A 16,585-nucleotide genomic window follows, 5' to 3' on the forward strand; every position below is an offset into this window, starting at 1 on the left:
TAAATCAGGTGCATCCTATGGCTAGGCTATGTGGCTGCACTGAAATCTACGCAAGGATGATGGAAAAACTCCACTTCTGAACATTTTTGTCACTAGGTATTTAAAAATTCACAAACTTGAACTTGATTGTAGAGGTTGTCAGTGTAGTCAGCAGGTGGGTTATCTGGCAGCAAAAGTTACAGCCCCTATATCCAAGCCAGTATCTGATGGGCAAGTTTCAACTAGACTTAAATTAATTTTAAAACCTGGTCATTTTCATTATTGCAAACCTCATTCCTTAGCCTTTTACCTTTACAGGTTAGCTTCCAAATTAGGGGCCAGTAAAAAATCTCTGCATGTTGACCACATTACTTCTAGAATTTGTCCAGTAGGAACAATTGTTCTGCAATTTATGCATTTTATTTTTCTGTATTTTGATGTTGTTCCTTCCATGACTAATAAACCAATAGTATGAGCACTTAATTGTAATAGTTTTGGGTGTATGGAAAAGGCGGAGGCTGAGATCACACATGGTGTGTGACGGCTATATAATACAGCAGTGGCTGTCAAACCTTTTCTTGCTGTAGCCATATGTGATTACTGTCTAAGCGCCACTCTGGCATACTGTTGCCCCCATTTTGTAAGGATTACACACTCATCCCCACATTTCCCGAAACAGGTCATTAGTAAGTGCTACTAACATACCATATACTGCAAATTACAGAAATTTTGTTCAGAAGAATGATTTATAACTTATAAAAGCCAAAATAAAAAAGTAGCTGGAATTGGTTAAAGGTGCTTTCCGTTATCTTCTGTGGCAGCTGCTACACAAAGCATACCACCTATAAAGTACACACTAACTCTTTTTCCCAATTGAGATGTCTTTTCTACTTTGATATTTTAAGATATTATTTTGGTATATTTATTTGATATTTTAAGGCAGATTTGTTAGATTATTTCAGCCTTTTATATTTGTCTTTTGGACAGACTTCTTCAAACACTCCAGTTGTGCAGAAATCTGCATCCCCTGTAAAGACAGAAGCTGAAATGAAGAAGGTCCTAGTCATGATCCCAAGAATGGAAGCAGAAGCTAGCAGCGAGCCGAAAATGGAGAGTGGCAGCAGCACGCCTTCCTGGGAGAGTGATCACAATTACAATGCAGTAAAGCCAGAAAAGACTGCTGCCATTTCATCTACACTATTTTACAAATGTATGTATCACATAGGTATTCTCCCCTAGCACACCACCAACATCTTCACACACGGTTTCATAATGCCAGTAATCTACACAACATAATCCTATTTAACATAACACAATCTTCTCTATTCGACTGTCATGTAATCTTTTGGGTTTCAGGGAGCTACAGATAGGGATGAGTAGGTCATATTTATATATTAGGTAAGTATTGAATAGGTGTCAGCCTAATGTCAAGATACCTTTACAGATGAGCTCAGTGAACTAATGGCTCTTGCAGGGATAATCAGAAGCTTAGAATATTGAGCAAAAGCTTAACCAACTTTGGGAAAGTAACTGTTGTCCTCTATTCCTAAGTCGAGCTAGTGAGACTGTCTCGACATTATAAGGTTAATGTCCATATTACTTCCAGGCGGGAAGCTTTTGGGGTATATGGCATTGGTGATCAAAAACAAAAAACCCAAACTTAAACTGTCCTGACATAAGGATGACGTAGCTGCTGTTGTAGCGAGTTCTGTTGTACAGCTGGCTTTTAGAAAGCCATTGCATTTTGTTCTTTTCAACCCAACCCAACTCTATTTGCATAGAGTTCGTTTTAGACCTTGTTCAGATGGCCATAATTCTTATATATATATATATATATATATATATATATATATATATATATATATATATATATATATATATATATATATATATATATTATGGCCATGAATCTTGAGTTTTTCTGGGGACCTGAAACATCGTAAGGACCTAAATTGTGGCCACATTATGAGTGCCTGAATGAGGCCTTGCTCTTTAAGGTCTCGACTGACTTTCGCCCAGGTTAGTGAATTGAGTTTTATTTAACAACCTGTGAAATGTTTGTTCAATGCATCTTATTGCAAGCGAAGATCTTTCCTGTTGCCAGCAGGGACTACAGTACAGGTAAGTGATCATGGATCTACCGTATTGTCCATTTTTAAAAAATTTATTTATTTTGTGAACAAAAAAATTAAAACAATTTATTGCACCTTCATGTGAAATCTTGTTTTTATGCACACTGTTCTCAGCCCTAATTTGGGGATATTGAATTGTCACAGACACTTCACTAGCTAAAGTTAATAATTTGATGGTAATCTTAGCATGAAATGTACTGGGGTAACTAAGCGGAACTGACATCTGTTTTATTAAATATTGTATTCATTAAATCTGGAGCATCTCTTATAACTCTGCACTTACCATTGGATGTTTCTGTGGTGTTCCTCCTAGGAATTGACAGCTGACGATTGAAGAATACTGAGAATTATAATGTCCAATTTTCAGTATATTCATAAATTTCTAGTAGGAGGAATAACACAACGGTAAATTATAGGAAAAGCTTCTAAAAGAAAATTCTAGATGAATACAAATATTTAGCAAAACAGTCACAGGAGTGCGAACTACTCCTCTTAATGTATAGATCTGTTGTATATTCCACCACTTCATTCCTCCCCCTTAAATCATCCTGCAAGAATTGCGTTTTTATATATGGTTATTAAACTAAACACAAATCTTACAAATGATCGGCAATTGTAATCGTACATGACTGTTCAGAGCACTAGTTCCATAATTTGCTTTAGGGAAAAAAAATTGCCTCCAAAACCCCCTCATCTTTTCATAATGTTTTTTCCTGTACTATCCCATCTGTACTGAGTTGGAGAGAATATTAGAGAAGAATCTGTGCAGGACACATTGGGGAATACTTGTGACAGTTGTAAATGCAGTCCATAACCCCATTACCAGTGGTGGATGAAACTCTGCACAAATAAGGCAAACCCTCAGCCAAGCCTTTTGTACGAAGGGAAATCCCCCCCCCCCCCAAAAAAAAAAAAAAAAGCTCATAGGCCAAGTGGCTACACTCCCTGCACACCCTACAAACAGAATTGTGCTCTATATATTATATAATACACTCACCGGCCACTTTATTAGGTACACCTGTCCAACTGCTCGTTAACACTTAATTTCTAATCAGCCAATCACATGGCGGCAACTCAGTGCATTTAGGCATGTAGACATGGTCAAGACAATCTCCTGCAGTTCAAACCGAGCATCAGTATGGGGAAGAAAGGTGATTTGAGTGCCTTTGAACATGGCATGGTTGTTGGTGCCAGAAGGGCTGGTCTGAGTATTTCAGAAACTGCTGATCTACTGGGATTTTCACGCACAACCATCTCTAGGGTTTACAGAGAATGGTCCGAAAAAGAAAAAACATCCAGTGAGCGGCAGTTCTGTGGGCGGAAATGCGTTGTTGAGGTCAGAGGAGAATGGCCAGACTGGTTTGAGCTGATAGAAAGGCAACAGTGACTCAAATAGCCACCCGTTACAACCAAGGTAGCCAGAAGAGCATCTCTGAACGCACAGTACGTCGAACTTTGAGGCAGATGGGCTACAGCAGCAGAAGACCACACCGGGTGCCACTCCTTTCAGCTAAGAACAGGAAACTGAGGCTACAATTTGCACAAGCTCATCGAAATTGGACAATTGAAGATTGGAAAAACGTTGCCTGGTCTGATGAGTCTTGATTTCTGCTGCGACATTCGGATGGTAGGGTCAGAATTTGGCATCAACAACATGAAAGCATGGATCCATCCTGCCTTGTATCAACGGTTCAGGCTGGTGGTGGTGGTGTCATGGTGTGGGGAATATTTTCTTGGCACTCTTTGGGCCCCTTGGTACCAATTGAGCATCGTTGCAACGCCAAAGCCTACCTGAGTATTGTTGCTGACCATGTCCATCCCTTTATGACCACAATGTACCCAACATCTGATGGCTACTTTCAGCAGGATAATGCGCCATGTCATAAAGCTGGAATCATCTCAGACTGGTTTCTTGAACATGACAATGAGTTCACTGTACTCCAATGGCCTCCACAGTCACCAGATCTCAATCCAATAGAGCATCTTTGGGATGTGGTGGAACGGGAGATTCGCATCATGGATGTGCAGCCGACAAATCTGCGGCAACTGTGTGATGCCATCATGTCAATATGGACCAAAATCTCTGAGGAATGCTTCCAGCACCTTGTTGAATCTATGCCACGAAGAATTGAGGCAGTTCTGAAGGCAAAAGGGGGTCCAACCTGTTACTAGCATGGTGTAACTAATAAAGTGGCTGGTGAGTGTATATATGTATTCGCTTTCTTTAGCACTTTTTTTTTTTTTTTTTTTTATAGAATATTGCAATCTCTTTGTAGATGACAAATGTAGTCTTGCCCATCTAAATGAAGGCCTTTGTACATTCAGACAACAATCTGGTTATGAATTACAACATTAGTTTTGTGTTGCACATATTGGCTATATTCACAAGTTTAGGATTTAGACACAATTTTGACACCTAAATACTCCTGGAATCTGCTTGCGTTACTTATTCAGTTCAAGTGAATTGATTTATTTCATATAGCATTTATGGGCTGTGGGGGGGGGGGGGGAAATCTACCACATGCTTTCTATTAAGCTAATAGTTGAGCTAATATGTGATCTCTACTAGAAATAGATTATTTTTTTATTTTTTTTCTTTAGCGTACACATGAAGTTTTATATAGTTTAATCTTGAATGTGTGTACATTTCCATTGTAATCTAGCTGATGCCATTTACATGAAGGTGTAGTAAAAGTTATTTTATCAGTTGTATCTAAGCATTTTCTGCAATAGTGATATACTCTTCACGCACTGCTTAATGGCAATTTTTTTTTTTTTTTTTTTTTTGCTGTGTTTGGAGAGCAATGGTTACATTGGACATTTGTAGGATCCTGCTAGCAGGCAAGCGTCTCTTCTACGCAAATTTGTTTTATCCTTTCTGAAATTATGGTGATACCTGTGACCTTAGTTATTCCGGCCACTTATCTTTTATTATACTGGATGACTAGGTCAAGAGGTGGTGTGTGTAGGTTTTTGGTTTGTTTTTTTTGTTTTTTTTTTGTTTATCATGACCACCACTTCCAGCCCAATCAAGGAACATCTTAAGGCTTGCAAGGTTTTTCCCCAGTGTTATATTGAAGCCATTTCCTGATCTGAGACTGTCAGAAGACATTGAAAGGTAAAGGTTTGGTGCACTTTTATTATTGCACAGCATTGGCAAGTAGAGGTATATTTTGGTTTACCAACATATCAGTTTAACGATACATGCAAATTAAGTTGGCCTGTTACCTTTATTCCCCATAGAAACTGATAAGTGCTTTATTCCTGACAGTTTTCACTATTTCAGAAAATGTAGCATTGGACTCCTGCATGTGAAGGTTACCAAAGAAGCCACAATATTAATGACCATATATATACAGCATAATAGTGACATGAAGAGATGTTGGACTACTGGAGTACACTGACTATATGTAGAAAACCAACTTGGTGTTACACTTTATCAGGGTTTTCCTGTGACCAACAGCCCCCTCCTTCCCCACTAGTAAAAGAACAGTAAAATATGGAGGTTTTGAGTTCCCTTTGTTAGTATAGGGATGGTGTAAATTTGTGACCTCACACCGTCACATATAAACAAATCTGTGAGCACATGCTATTTAAGGTTTATTTCGGCAAGAAAATTGGGGATCAGTGGCACCACTAGTGATCGGACACTTAGATCCACAGGAAGCGGGACATTATTCATGGGAAAACCTCTTCTAATCTATATGAAGGCAGCATACTAAAGGAGTTATACAACTTAAAGTACGACCTATTCTTAACATTTCATCCGTTTTAGATTCATGGGTCTAAGTTCTGGAACACTCTTCTCATTAGCTGATTTCCAGAGCTCTTCCTTTCAGGCATTTACATTCTAGTTGCTCTGCAGCTAAAACTTTAATTTCAGTAGCGGCAGGTCTACAGCAATGTTCCATTCAAGCTTAGCTAGCAGTAGTGCTGAAAGAATACACCAGTATTCATGTCGGATAGTCTTTATATTCATGTGCCGATTGTTAGCCCTCTTTGTCCGTACCCTGGTTTATTCTTAGTCTTGCCAATAGAATGGTGCAATTTATTTTTGTGCTATTTTGTTACTGTAGCATTGACCTTGTAGCTACAGTAGTCCTTTATAAAACCAGTAAAGGTATAGTAGATGTATTCCCCTGACTGAGCAAGGAGCTGAAATCCAAGCACAGTCATCTGTCATTCTAGGAGTCTATAGATGCTCTATATGTCGTCCTGTGGAGGACTAGCGTCATAGAGAAATCCCTATCCCAGTTGATTTGGCAAACTAAAGTCCCTTATCACAAAACATATGTTTGGCCCTGAAAATACGGCAATCTAAGAAGACCAGAAACTGCCATTTTAAATAGAAATCTAATGTCTGTGTCCAGCCTTAATTCTATCCACGCTCTACAGCAACAATCCACAGTGGAAATGACCTATGGTGTAATTCTTACACTTGCAGCATATCAACTTGTGCTGAGGCTTTTTCATTTTGTTGATTTCAACCTATGTCGTGTAAAGATATAAACTCGCAGTAGCTGCACAGCATTTCCTTAATGAAATTTGCAACAAACAATCCAGTGTTGCTATGTTGTTTTTTTTTTTTTTTGTCTTTACTAGCTGCTGACACTGCCCAGGTACAAAGACTAAAACCTGGTTCACATCTGCATATGTGTTCCGTCCGCTTGGAGACACCCAACTCCCCACAAAAAAAAACAAGCGCATTTGACTCGCTGCACTGTAAAAGCGCACAGACTCTATAGACTATAATGGGGTCGTGTGCTTGCTGCGCCCTGCCCGCATAAATGATTCGTTCTGGCAGTGCGTGGCAAACACACGGACCTCATTATAGTCTATGTGATTCGGGTGCTTACAACTGTGCTTGTATTCTGTTGGGGGTGGGGGGGCCATGCGAACTCCTTCTGGATGGAATACATACACAGATGTGAACCAGGCTTAAGATTGCTGAGGAATTTTAGGAGATAGAGGGGGGGGGGGGGGGGAGATTCCAGCTGCACCAGCAAAAGTGAAATGTCACCTATTAACAGATGCTAAAAACTGGATGTGGTGAAAGATCATCCTTACACACCCATAGCATTCCCTGGAACCGTACTGCACAGACTAGGCTATTGCTTCTTATCAATCCTCTCTAAAGCAGTCCAGAAGATCCAGGAAGCAAGTACCTCAACATTCCCAGCAGTCTGACAATTGATCAAAATTGCATCATCTATTTGTAATAATGTGATCTAATATTTTTTTTTTATGTGCTAGGCCAGTATTGTAACCAAATTCACCAATGATACTTTTCATAACCTTCATTTTCAAACTCAAGTCCAACTCTGCACAGGAATGGCTTCTATGGCTACATTGCCCCTAAAGTCAGTTTCTATACACAAGAAAGGCAGTTTGGCCACTAAGGGTGCATTCACTAAGAGCAGTTATAACTATTTCTTTGAGCCATGCGGTTTTTTAAAAAAATTTTACAAGAAAAACACACTTAAACACGTTTTAACTGTAACATATAAAACTACAGTGAGAAAAGCATCAAAAACACAATGTGATGGCCTGACGCAATTTTGGACAGACTTGGCGATGTAAGTGAACCTTCAGCGACTCCTCAGTAGTCCTACTTGATCGGTGACTTTGGTGCCCTGAGCTCTCCTGGTAAATCGAATCAAGGCTAAAGCGACATACTGGGATTGTGTGAACCTCATGCATTGGACTTGCCTGTGACAGAAGGCAGACGATGGAGTTGTGTTTCAGTTTTGTTTCCACTACACTGGTATATTGTAGTAGGTTATGTTGATGGCTAACCTGCTGCCACTATGCCACATGTGGTCCTGGCCTGAAAGGGTTTTTTTTTTTTTTGTTTGGAGGGGAAAAATTTGATACGACCAGTACGTCCAGGAAAAAATGATACTCCTGCGCTGATCTTACTCCTGATCCTTTGATACCTGCTAGGTCCCTGCTGCTCTCTTGAAAGACTGGCTCAGCCAATCACTGCAACAATGAGCTGGCGTGGTCACTGATCGACTACGCAGATATCCAAACTCGCATATTGTCTAGCATTCAAATCAAATGGATTCCAAAAGCATTCATCCAATGGAGCCCAAGATCTCACCGGAGAAGCTGAAAAGGTGTTCTGAGACAGCATGCCTATTCTGAACTACACAAACATCTATGTCCTTTTTAGTATCGCAATAACAAATTTCACTATACCATTTGCATCAAGCAACAGGCCATACGTCATCCTATGAATACATTTGTGAGCAACTTGACTGTAGCATATTGGCCTTAAAAGCCAGTACAGTAAAGGGAGTCTTGTCATAAAAACCCAGCCCTGTAGATAGGTCAGTGCCTCTTACTGAAAATTTCCATTTTTGTCACTATGCAAATGAATTATTTGGAGCAATGTGGGCGTTGCCTTTGCTCCAGAGAAGTAAGCAGCAGTCCGGTCATTACATATAGAGAACTGAACTCGATTCACTGGGGGAGAACACCAATTGAGTCCGGTAATCCTAACCTATGTATGGGGCTGAGCTCTCATGACAACAGCTCAGACAAGGTTAACTCTTGCGCTGTGCTTTCAATCGTTTGTATGCACAGTGGGACCCAAACGACTGAGCACCCAGCTGATAAAACCACAAACCCTTGCTGACCCCAGTAGACCATAATGGGGTCTAAGTTTCTGCTGGATAAAAAATTCCTCTGTGCAAAACGTTTCTCTGCAGATTTTCAGCGCCATCTGCGACAGTCTCTCTAACGGAAACTGACGCAGATGTGAACGAAGTCTCAACCATTTTGGGGTCGGGAGAGCGTTCTTTCCTAAAACCCTTGTCACTACAATTCTTATTACCAAATGTCGGCTTTGGAGAAGACTGTGTGACCATGCTAGAACAGCAGGTGTTGGTGCCATTGCAAAAGCTGCTCAAATCTTGATATAAAGTTAATGATTTTCATTGCTACTAAGCAGGTGCCGGTCCCCCTCCCTCTTAATATGTGTCTCTGCATTACATACAAAGGCAGGTGCAGTAATATATATATTACTATGTCCTGGTTTTTTTGGTTTTTTTTTGCTGCCTTATGAGTGGAAAACTGAAGACTGTTATAAAGCAATTAGTGAGACACTGTAGCCTTCGATGGAAATTGTGAATGACTCTTCCGGTCATGTAGTTTATATCACTATTGCCCATCTCCTCTGACTCTCTACCTTTTAATATGTACAGGTGTACGGCAGATGCCTTATTACAATAAATGATGTTTAAGTCGCTGCCAGAAACATTGGTTGCTGCTTATCCACAAGTAAACTGTAGGATCAGACAGTTGAAATCTAAGTCCTGAAGGTGTGCGCATGCTGGATTTGTGGGAAATGGGCTCCTGGCATTATAGTTATCTAGGATGTTAGGATTCCCTGCCTCTCCGCTGCGTACTGTCTTACAGGGCTGGAAAATGCAGAGGAGTCTGAGTTGTCATCATAATTTTCCGACGTGAACATGCTCTTAAATTTTTCTTTTTTGCTCTGCTCTGGAACGGTTGGTCTGTAATTAAACTATTTTGCCACTCCTAGAAGTTTCAGTATATACACTAGTTGGTAACGTTTGCCATCTTTATAGCTTGGTAGGGTTTCTCAACACTCTTTAGCCAAATTCCCTATGTTTTTTTTTTTTTTTTTTTTTTTTTTTTTTTTACTAATTTTACATCAAAATTCCTCAAAGCAATAACCATACATTGTTCTTCCAGTTAAAAGAAAAAAATGCATTAAGACTGCAACTAGACTTTAGATATAGATATAACATTATTCCTATACCAGCAGTTGAAAGCCAATGGTTTACCTAACATTCTCAGGAAAGTGGCGACTACGTGATGACTAAAACTTAATGCATCAGTGACTAGTTAGTATGGAGTTTGTGAAAATCTGGTACATCATACTGCTCCCAATCTTCAATCCCTCACCACATAACAGTGCAAGAAATTGGATATTTCCAGCATTAAAGACCCACTCAGTTTCTGAAGTATTAGGAACCCTTCTTTACTAGACACCTATACGATGTTATAATTTTGCAGGTTGTCATCCAGGCAAAAACGGATAACCCTTTTAAAGTTTAAATAAGCAAGGAGGCGGTGGGGGGAAAATTTGCATATCTCATCTATCCTCCTTGCTCCAGGATCCTCTCGCTCCTCCCAGTTCATCTTCTCCTACGGCATCTTCTGGAATTATGCTGAAGCTGCCGATTGGCACTTGACTGCTGAGACCAATTAGTGAGTGGCCTGAATGTCACGAACTGTGACATCAAGGGTCCTTGTGCTGAAGCCGCTGACAATGGAGCAATGGGAACAAATGAGTGTTTTGTTTTTTTTTTCCCCTATGTCCTCCAGCAGATTTAAACTTTAAAAGTTAAACTTGGACAACCCCTTTTAAGGCCAAGTTCACATCTGCGTTCCGTATTCCATTAAGGGAGTCTACTTGGGGAATGGAAACCTATACACATAGAAGGGCGGTTACCTGGGAAGACATGCAGATTTCATACACTATGGTGGGGTCCATGTGGTTTCTGCACGAAACGTGTGGAGAGAAGTTTTGCTTGAAGGACTTTTCTCTCCACATGTTTTGTGCGGAAACCACACGGACCCCACCATAGTGTATGAATTCTGCGTGTTTTCCCAGGTAACCGTTTTTCTGTGTTTTATATGTTTCCATTTGGGGGCTCCCCAAGCGAACTCCCCGAATGGAATAGCAAATGCAGATGTGAACAGAGTCTCAGATCAGGCATTTTTCAGATATGGGGGTGCCTAATATGCATGTGGTTTTTTTTTTTATTTATTTATTTATTTTTTTCTTAATCTAGTAAAAGGGGAAGTGGCTAGAATTTACATGTATTTAAGTTTTTGATGCTAGGTGTCAGGTTAGTTTTGAGAACAGAGACCTTTTATGGTTTGAATTAAAAGGATATTCACATATGACTGAAACTTCTGCCACTGAAAGTGTTCCATACATCAGAATGGTAGATACAACACACAAAAAAATGATAGGCCGCTCTCCTTGAAACCTAAGTCCGTAAGAGAGCAACCGACACGGCTCATCCATCCGAGTTTGGGTCACGGGCTTCTTAAAAAGAAGACGCTTGGAGGTCCAAGTGTGGAAGTAGGGCAGCGTCTACCAGAATAATCTAGAGTTGTGTGGAATCAAAGAAAATATTAGGGAAAAATTCTCAAAATTGCTGTTGTACTACAATGCTCACTTCTTCTCCCAGCACGTTGCTGCAGAACTCTGCTATAGTACTTTGGATCTGATGAAGGGGTATGCGTGGATCTTTTTTTGTTTCATTCAAGCAAAAGCAACTGGTGGAACAAATCTAGTGTGCTTTGTGCTTACCCTCTTTTAGAAGTATAATTTTTTGGGGCATGTGCGATGGATAAAATGTTTTTGGGGTTTTTTCTTTTCAAATAAAGCCTTCCAAAAAGACCCTTTAAAGGGGTGGTCCACTTATTTTAACAGCATATGGAAACTTTTTGGAGACATTTGTGTGTGCATCAGCTGAACAGCAATCAGAGCTGATTTTCAGTTTGATCATGGCATCACCCAATATTTTATTTTAAGCTTCTGTTTGCTATGTGTATGTGGAACACTCCTTTAATGTTTGACATAAAATATGTCTGACTGTTGGGCTACAGATTTTAATTTTACAAAGTAGACCTGTTAGGGTGATTTAAACTGCTCAGCGTGTGTGCACATTACATTAGACATTGTAATGAGTAGGTTTCAGCACTTACCCATTAGGGTTTGTTCACATAGAGGAATTTGACGCAGATTTGGGAGCGGATTCCTCTCGGAATCTGTCTCCCATTGTTTTCAATGAGGGCAGAGATCGCAGAAGGACATGGAAAAAAAAGAAACATTCTGCTCGATCTTGCCGTGGCTGATTCAGACGCGGGGGCCATGGGTCGGGACTCCTCCTGGGTCTAATCGGGAGCAGGATGCCGCGATGGAATGCTGATATATTGCATCGGTTTCCCGTACGAAAAGGTGGCAGCAGCAGAAAATGAGTAATTTCCTCTTTTCTGCTGTGTGAACACACCCTTACCTGCCATTCCAATTACTAATGGTTACATAAAGTGTCAGCAGTAAAATGACTGAAAAGCTGATTGGCATTCGTTATGGCTCTAAAAGCAAGTCTCCATCCAACAAAGAACACCAAAGTCCTGCCCTGCTAACCTTCCCAAAGTCTTTCATTAAAGCTTGAGCAGGTTAAAATGTAACTAAACTTTAAGACAACTTTTGATTTTTCTGACCATATTTGTGTCATTAACAAATTTTGGATCCTGAGGTGTTTCTTACTCTCACCAAATGTTACTCTGTAGAGCAGGGGTCATCACGTGTGCCAAGAATGGCACGCGAGGCTTATTTCCCTGGTATGGGCAGCCCGAGTACTCACCAAAACGGAACTGCTATTATTATACTGTGGAGTCTTTTCATACCGCAGAGTATAATAAGCGGAGACCTAGCAAAGGTGTTGAAACTTAAAAAAAAAAAAAAAAAAGTTACTTCACCACCTCTGCGCACCAGAGCCGCTCTCTTTGGTGCTTCTGCCCAATGTAAAAGACCACTGATAGGGCCGCAGAGGACACTTCGGCGTCATTACGCATATGTGACACTTGAGACACAATCAACGGGTACTTGCTTAAGGCAGAAGTGCCGAAGAGAATGGAGTGGAGGTGAGTAACTTTTTTTTTTTTTTTTTTGTTTGTTTTGTTTTATCACCTCACCTGGGGCTCTGATTATACTGTGGGGTCTGAAGAGACCCCACAGCATAATAGCTAGTGAATGTCAAAAATTGGAATATTATTAAAGATTATTATACTGTGTTCAGGGGCCAATGTGGGACATTATTCAGTATAAATGTGTTTTTTAGCATCCAGATACATAGTGTTTCCACCATAAGGATGCTGCCAGTCACATACCTTTACCACCAATTGGGGGCTTCCATAGACTTTCATTGCTTCTAATAGAAAAGTACAGGAGCGTCCCAGGAAATAGCAGTAAGCGCATGTATCCTGAAGTATCGGGTGGCATCACTTCTGTGTTATGGTTTGTGGTATGTGACTGTAGTATAGGGGTCGTCAGCCTAGTAATTGACAGTCACTCCGAGGACCTCATCTTTTAATTTAACTTTTTTTTCCATTTAAATCTGCACATTGGACAAAAAAGGTAGTCTACCCCTGATGTAGAGAAAATGAGGGTGTGGGGGAGGGTCATGTCAAGCGGTTAAATCTGACATTTTAAAGTGTACAAACTTGGTTTTGGTGTCATATGAAAAGAGATTTCCTTCTAAGAGCTATCTAAATCTTTTCCAGAGATATCATTTGTTGGAAACTGTCAGGATTATGATATTTACATGCAGCTGTATATTATACATGATATATCTATCCCAACTGTTTTCAACCAGTGATATCTCTGGAAATAATTTTGATAGTACTGTAACCTTAGCATAATGTACCTTCTTTTTTTTTCTCTACATGTTACACAGCCCCTACTCCATTCAGAGTAACATTCAGTGAGAGGCAGAAATAGTTCTCAACTAGAGATGAGCGAACACTGTTTGGATCAGTCGATCCGAACAACACGCTCCCATAGAAATGAATGGAAGCACCTGGCACGTACGCTTTGCTGGCGGCCGGTCGCTTAACCCCCCGCGTGACGGCCGCTTCCATCCATTTCTATGTGAGCGTCCTGTTCTGAACAGTGTTCGCTCATCTCTATTCTCAACACAGAAACAAGGGAAAGTATTAACTAATTTTGTAATACTTTGTGGAAATAAATGCTGGATTACACAGAAGGGATCCATAATTTATTTCAAAAATATTGCCTGAAAATCAAGTGTTATAGTTTTTAGTTTCACTTTTAAAGAACAGCAGAACTCTAGAAGCGGTGGAGTGCTCACAGAATAGCACCAGTACTTCAGTATTAATATTCTGTACCCCCAGGAAGCAATATCTTGAAAATCATTCATCTTTTTGGATCTTCACAAACTGGATTTCCATAGCAAAGCATGGAAAAACATGAGACCTCAGAAGAACAGTGTAAAACCAATAGCATTAAATGTGGTTCACTTCCTGGAAAGCAAGCAGCGTTTTGGGACTTTATTCTTGGCTAATGATAAATCGCCTCTTAAGGCAAGTCTTCAAAATGAAGCTTCTCGATTGTTCTAAAGTGGCGATCTGGCATGTTCATTTCCACAACCTTACTACAAACCAGGCCATGTCTCCCAAAATTAACTTTTGACCCCACTGGTGTTAACAATGTTGAACTTAGCAGGAGGGCAAAATGAGATAAGTTCCTATTTTTGTAGTAATGAGATGGTCAAGTAACTAAGTAATATTGGCCATGCACTTGCCTTTTTATCTTTTGCGATTACTCACACTGATTCCATACATAGTCCTGCAACAAAATCTGATATTTACAAACAAGTGATTCCATAGTCTCAGCTGAACAGAAGAAATATACCGGAATAGGGCGACTCATTCCAAACATCAAGTCAAGAATGAATGTTGGGAGGTATACAATCGAGTGGTGCACTCCGCAGAATTAATGGACCAAACCATTTTTAAAGGCATGCAAGTTGTATTATTGCTCCTTGAGTCATTGGCTGTTCTTCCTTTGGATGTGCAAGTGATTGGGATCTGAAACCATGTCCACATGCCTGAGAGGCTGTATACAGGAAATGCATAGTTTAATTTCATATAGTTTCCCAAGAAATTGCACCAACGATTAACAACCCCACCAAGTGGTATGTATTCTACCACAGGAGGATGCAGTGGTCAATTAACATTTGCTGGCATTGGATATTTAATGCATGTAGTAGTAGATATTGACCACATAGGAGTCATTGACGTTTACCTTCATATTGGCATATAGTCATCAAATGAACTTTTATTTTTATACTTTTTTTTTTTTTTTTGTAAAATAATCTATAACATTAACGCCTGACTTGTGCAATGGAGCCCCATTTGTAGCAACCTGTATTGCACTTTCTTTTAATACCTATTGTAGCTACCATCCTCTAAGGAATTTGTGCCATCAGACCAGGCTAGTTTGGCTTGTGTGAACCTGTTACAGATTCAGTTGCCCTTTATTGAACTACTTGTATTAGGTTCTAACTAGAGATGAGCAAACGGTATTTGATCGAATACCTCCCTTTGCATAGTTATTGGTGTACTCTGTCGAATACCACGCTGGAAAAATTTGAATCCCCTCCCACCTTCCCTGGCGCATTTTATTTTTTTTTTATTTAACAACAACAACTATGCAAGGGTGGTATTTGATTGAATATACTCGCTCATCTCTAGCTCTAACAACTACGTACCGGAAGACTCCCCAAGACCTGCCGTTTTGGAGATGCCATAACCCAGTTGCCTTCACAATATGGCCTTTATTGCATTGCTCCTAATGTTTTTGCTTATTTTTTTTCTTCCCATGCTTTCAGTGCATCAACTTGGATTGCTGTCTCCACATGCTGCCCAATATATCCCACTCCTTGACAGATGCCATTGTCACAAGATAATGGTATTCAGCTAACCTGTCGGTTTTGGTTATGGCTAAACTGTGTCTCTAACAGGCTAGCTGGTCTAAGTCCAGTTTAGTGTCTTGCAGTTAAAGTGGACTACTAAATAACAGACAAAAGTTGTTTTTACACATCCTTTTATAATGTCCTGAATGGTGTACTCCATGGTTCCTTAGCAATATTAATAGATCCTGGGCGGGATGAGTCGTACAGCCTGAAATGTAATATATTTTTTAGCGTACATTTATTTTAAAGGTATATCAATGAGTTATATGAAGGTTGATGTGCATCACCTGCATGGTATGAATGGATGCAAAAAGAAAGCTTGAGGGCATCACTTAGAAATCTAAAGACTGAAACCTGTGAGTGGATGGTTTGGACAAGTGCCTGGTCGCCAGTAGACAGTATGCTGGAGCGCAGGTGTTCACACGAACCTTGTGCAGTAGGATAAGTCCTAGTAAAACGCTTTGTCAGTTTGTGGGACTCCCTATAAATTAAGAGTGGTATTTGTTGGGGTCCTTTTCTTTTTCTGTAGGACAAAGCATTAATGCTGTGTTCTAGGTGTTTGCCACCTAAGCTCTACAAAAAGCTTTTAGACACCACTCTCTAGAACACTCCTGGACTGCAATTTTAAGAAAATCAAACCTTTACATGTTCCAGTGTATGCTGTTTTATGGAGATATACTCCTCTAGAGTCATTTAATGAGTTGTATTGAGGTACCTTTCAGATAACTGACAACTGTAATGCAGAATGACACCGTATTCAAAGTATATATGCCTATGCACCCTTACCCAGTTTGCTCCCCTTTTTTTTGGAGGGGGGGGGTTAGACCCTCTTTCTCTCTTGGGTGCAAAGTATATTTGCACAAATTTACTACACAGGTGTATAATTTGTTTAATGGGCATGACTGTATTAAGGTCAGTGATTAGCCT

General features: G+C 40.0%; 1 protein-coding gene across 4 annotated transcripts in view; it reads left to right on the forward strand.

Moving 5' to 3' along the window:
- Positions 1–16,585, forward strand: part of DIDO1 (death inducer-obliterator 1) — a 48,992-nt gene that overhangs the window by 16,583 nt on the left and 15,824 nt on the right. For all 4 annotated transcript variants that reach the window (XM_075276993.1, XM_075276995.1, XM_075276991.1 and 1 more), the window contains one exon: positions 967–1,189. In XM_075276993.1, the coding sequence (XP_075133094.1) occupies positions 967–1,189 (223 nt within the window). The remainder of the gene's footprint in view (positions 1–966; positions 1,190–16,585) is intronic.

The sequence above is a fragment of the Leptodactylus fuscus genome, chromosome 6 (genome assembly GCF_031893055.1).
Source record: "Leptodactylus fuscus isolate aLepFus1 chromosome 6, aLepFus1.hap2, whole genome shotgun sequence".
NCBI classification, from domain to species: Eukaryota; Metazoa; Chordata; class Amphibia; order Anura; family Leptodactylidae; genus Leptodactylus; species Leptodactylus fuscus.